The 3,396-nt window shown below is 36.1% G+C and overlaps 1 protein-coding gene across 1 annotated transcript in view; it reads right to left on the reverse strand.

Annotated features, from left to right (window-relative positions):
- The window catches only part of LOC107700421 (protein kinase C zeta type-like), a 126,507-nt gene that overhangs the window by 107,714 nt on the left and 15,397 nt on the right, over nt 1-3,396 (reverse strand). The window contains exons 3-4 of the mRNA XM_016502059.1: nt 2,469-2,558; nt 2,087-2,137 (exon numbers count right to left, since the gene is read on the reverse strand). Coding sequence (XP_016357545.1) covers nt 2,087-2,137; nt 2,469-2,558 — 141 coding nt within the window. The remainder of the gene's footprint in view (nt 1-2,086; nt 2,138-2,468; nt 2,559-3,396) is intronic.

Raw genomic sequence — 3,396 nt, forward strand, 5'->3', positions numbered from 1 at the left:
CCTTTTCCAGAATAGAGCTGCGCCATTACAGCTTGTTCCTGCTAAAAACATCTGTTTTGGTTCTGATTATCATGTTTATTGCACTGAAATTATGCGTTTTAAACCATATGAGTTTAAACTAATACGGTTTTCTGAGAGCACACATCCGAAGCACACGGACAGAAAGCGGCTGTCACGGCATGTGAGTACTAAACTAAGTTCTCTTTCACACACAAATTTACGTTAAAATCACACGAGTTACAAAAACAGTTGGTTATGTCTGTGAAGGTAAACAGCTGGGAAATAAATCGAATGTTTATTTTAGATCTGTGTGGCAGCAGCAATATACAGTAAATAAATCAATAAATGCACTGCTCTCTCGTACACCGTTGTCGCTTGCGAAATCAAATGACGGCGCCATGGGTGTAAACTTACAGATTAAGGGGAGGTAATATTACAATGAGTTCCCTTTGCCACGTCACCAAGGGAGCAAAATCTGACGCGCTCGTTTTCTCAGACACTTGCAGAAAAAGGCTTCCCAAAACAAAGTTACTGGGTTAATCTTTTTCACATTTCCTTGGTTGGTAGATGCACCGGGGACCTGATTATAGCACTTAAAACCCGGAAAAGTCAGATTTTCATGATATGTCACCTTTAAAACTGTAAAATGACAATGCAATATTCATGGCTGTCTTCATTTTTATCATTTGTAAATGTTAAACCATTAAAAGCCCTTACAGCTTCTTATTTGCTGACAACAGCCGGTTCTCATTACAAGTTTGGGAAGATGTTTGGTGCATGTTATGTTCCCAAATGCACATTACAAACAAACCAAAGCCATGCAGCACATGCAGAGATGAGTTCATGTGGAGCAGAATTTACTGCGAACCGAGTCGCTTTTAGACACTGAAAACACTGGATTGTGAGCTGCTCACGTGTAAAACAACACAGCGCCACGCTTCACTCTGAAACACACAGTGCATATATTTATTCAATCAAATTGCAGCCTAGGAGACTTCATAATCACACTAAACCATATCAAGATTTTGGTTTTATTACGATTAATGGTCACTTTAGAATTTTTTTTTACTTTAAACACTGTTTTATCTCATAATACATTTGTTTTATTTATACTGTCAATTATGTTCTTTTCTGAGGAGGCTTGCCTCCTCTGAGAGAACACCCAACAACAACAAATGTGGCACAAACTGCTGACAAGGAGAGAAAAAAGGTGGACCAGAACAGAAACAAACGCAGACAGAAAAGTTAACAGCCTGCCACAAGTCATTATGTACCTACAGAACAGCAATCAAAGGGGTCAGTCCAACACTTCTCATGTACAAACTACACAAGATCACATTCACAGTGTACTGAAGGCATCATTCAGACAAAGAACAGAAATGCAAGGTACTTTCATCTGTATGTAATGCAAAGCAAAAAACACACACACACACACACACACACACACTCATAACTACACAAAGCATATTAGGAGCATTCCTCATACACACATATAAACACATGCAAGATGCAGCAGGGAACCATTAATACACAACTCTCTCACACACACAAATGATGCAGACGGCATCTATCGTGCCTGTGCCACAGGCAAGGATGATCGTGAATTCAGAACGCTTTCAGAAAGGAGCGGCCATACTGTGCACAAGGTCCTGACTCAGCAGTTTAGCCCCATCTGGCCTTCAGGGCAGTAAAAGTGCACATTAACACAGGATTACTGTGCAGTTACCAGAGTGCTATACGCTCCTATATAAAGTGTGAGCAGTTTAATTTTGTGCAAAATTCTCTTTTTGTGTTCCATGGAAGAAAAAAAGCACATACAGGTTTGGAACGACATCAGGGTGAGTAAATGTTTCAGATGAACTATTCTGTTAACATCACAAAGTCATAAATTAATAGAGGTTGTTAAACAAGACAAAGGGGAAAAAAGTAAATGCACAGACTAAAACTATTTCTGGGATAGACTTGAAAGAGATCATTTTAAATCGGCTTCTTGTATTGAGTGACTGTAGCAGACAGAATGACCACTTTAAACAAGGAGCACATGAAAATGTTGAAAATGCCAAGACTTTGATGACTTTTAACTCACTGTCCTCTCCTGGGCACGGCATACCAGGCTTTTCAGGAATGCTTGGGAATACTAGACAGAGAAAGAAAGGCAAAGAGAAATTAGTGTGACTCAATCCAGTGGTTTTATCTACTGTATTCATAGGGTCAGCAAATACAGTCAATTTCAAATACTCAGTTTTCTAAAGAAAATTGACTTTTATCAAGTGCTTTAGTTGTGTAGTGTCCACATGATATTTTTAGTGGTTTGGTGGATTTCCACTGTGTAGTTTAAATCTGCATTCAGTTATTTATAAATAGATGGATAAAAATACAGATAGAGTAATTCTACTTGTAGAACAATTGAAAATTTAATAAACAAGGGGAAAATAGGTTGATTTCACATGTTTTGAGTGAATGAGTACCATGCAATAGGAGTCCGGAGCACCGGTTCCGGGTGTAGATCCGGAATGCTTCCTCCAGCTCCATCTGGGATGAGATGGTACACGGGTCACCTTAAAAACAAGACAACAAGGGAAACAGCAACATTAAAAAAAATACTGTAAAATATCAAGGGGCAATAGGTGGCAATATTGCATCTGTTAAAGTAAATCTTTAAAAGTTTTTCTCTCTAAATTACAAATATACTCAACATTTATAGTTGACATTTATCCCAGGAGTATTCAAACTGGGACCTGGGCAGTGTTTTTTAGTATTATTTATATACTACAGTATTTATTAGTATTTTATATATTCAGTTTTCTTTTAAATGTTGTTTTAATTTTTATTATTTTACATTTAATTTAATTTATTTATTCATAATTTTTTTTAATTAATTTTTATTTCTGTTTTAGTCTTAGTAATTTTAGTACCTCTTTAACTTATTTTATTTCAGTTACTTGCAAAGTTTTTCATCTAATATTTATTTTAAATAAAGAAAATAAATTTTAACAGTTTAAGTTTTACTTAAAAAGCAGGTCATATGGTATTTTAAAGTGTCCTAATATTGTGTTGAAGTCCTCTACAACAGGTTTAAATGCATCTAAGGTCAGAAAACATAGCAATTTTCTCAGAATATACATTTAATATTAGAGTCATTTGCCAATGATTTCGAAACGATTCATTCCAAGCAAGTTCGGAGCAAACCCCTCCCTTCCATAAGCCTACTCTGCTCAAGTGCTATACGGTCCCACTGAGAGATGCCATGTTTTTCACCATAAAATCTCACCTTAACGACAATAAGACTGAATCTATTACCCTTTTACAAGACATTGAAGGAATAATTCACCTAAAAATAAAAAATGACATTATTTACTCTTCCTAATGTTATTTCAAACACGTATAACTTATATA

Source organism: Sinocyclocheilus anshuiensis, unplaced genomic scaffold, assembly GCF_001515605.1.
Source record: "Sinocyclocheilus anshuiensis isolate Anshui unplaced genomic scaffold, SAMN03320099.WGS_v1.1 scaffold477, whole genome shotgun sequence".
NCBI classification, from domain to species: domain Eukaryota; kingdom Metazoa; phylum Chordata; class Actinopteri; order Cypriniformes; family Cyprinidae; genus Sinocyclocheilus; species Sinocyclocheilus anshuiensis.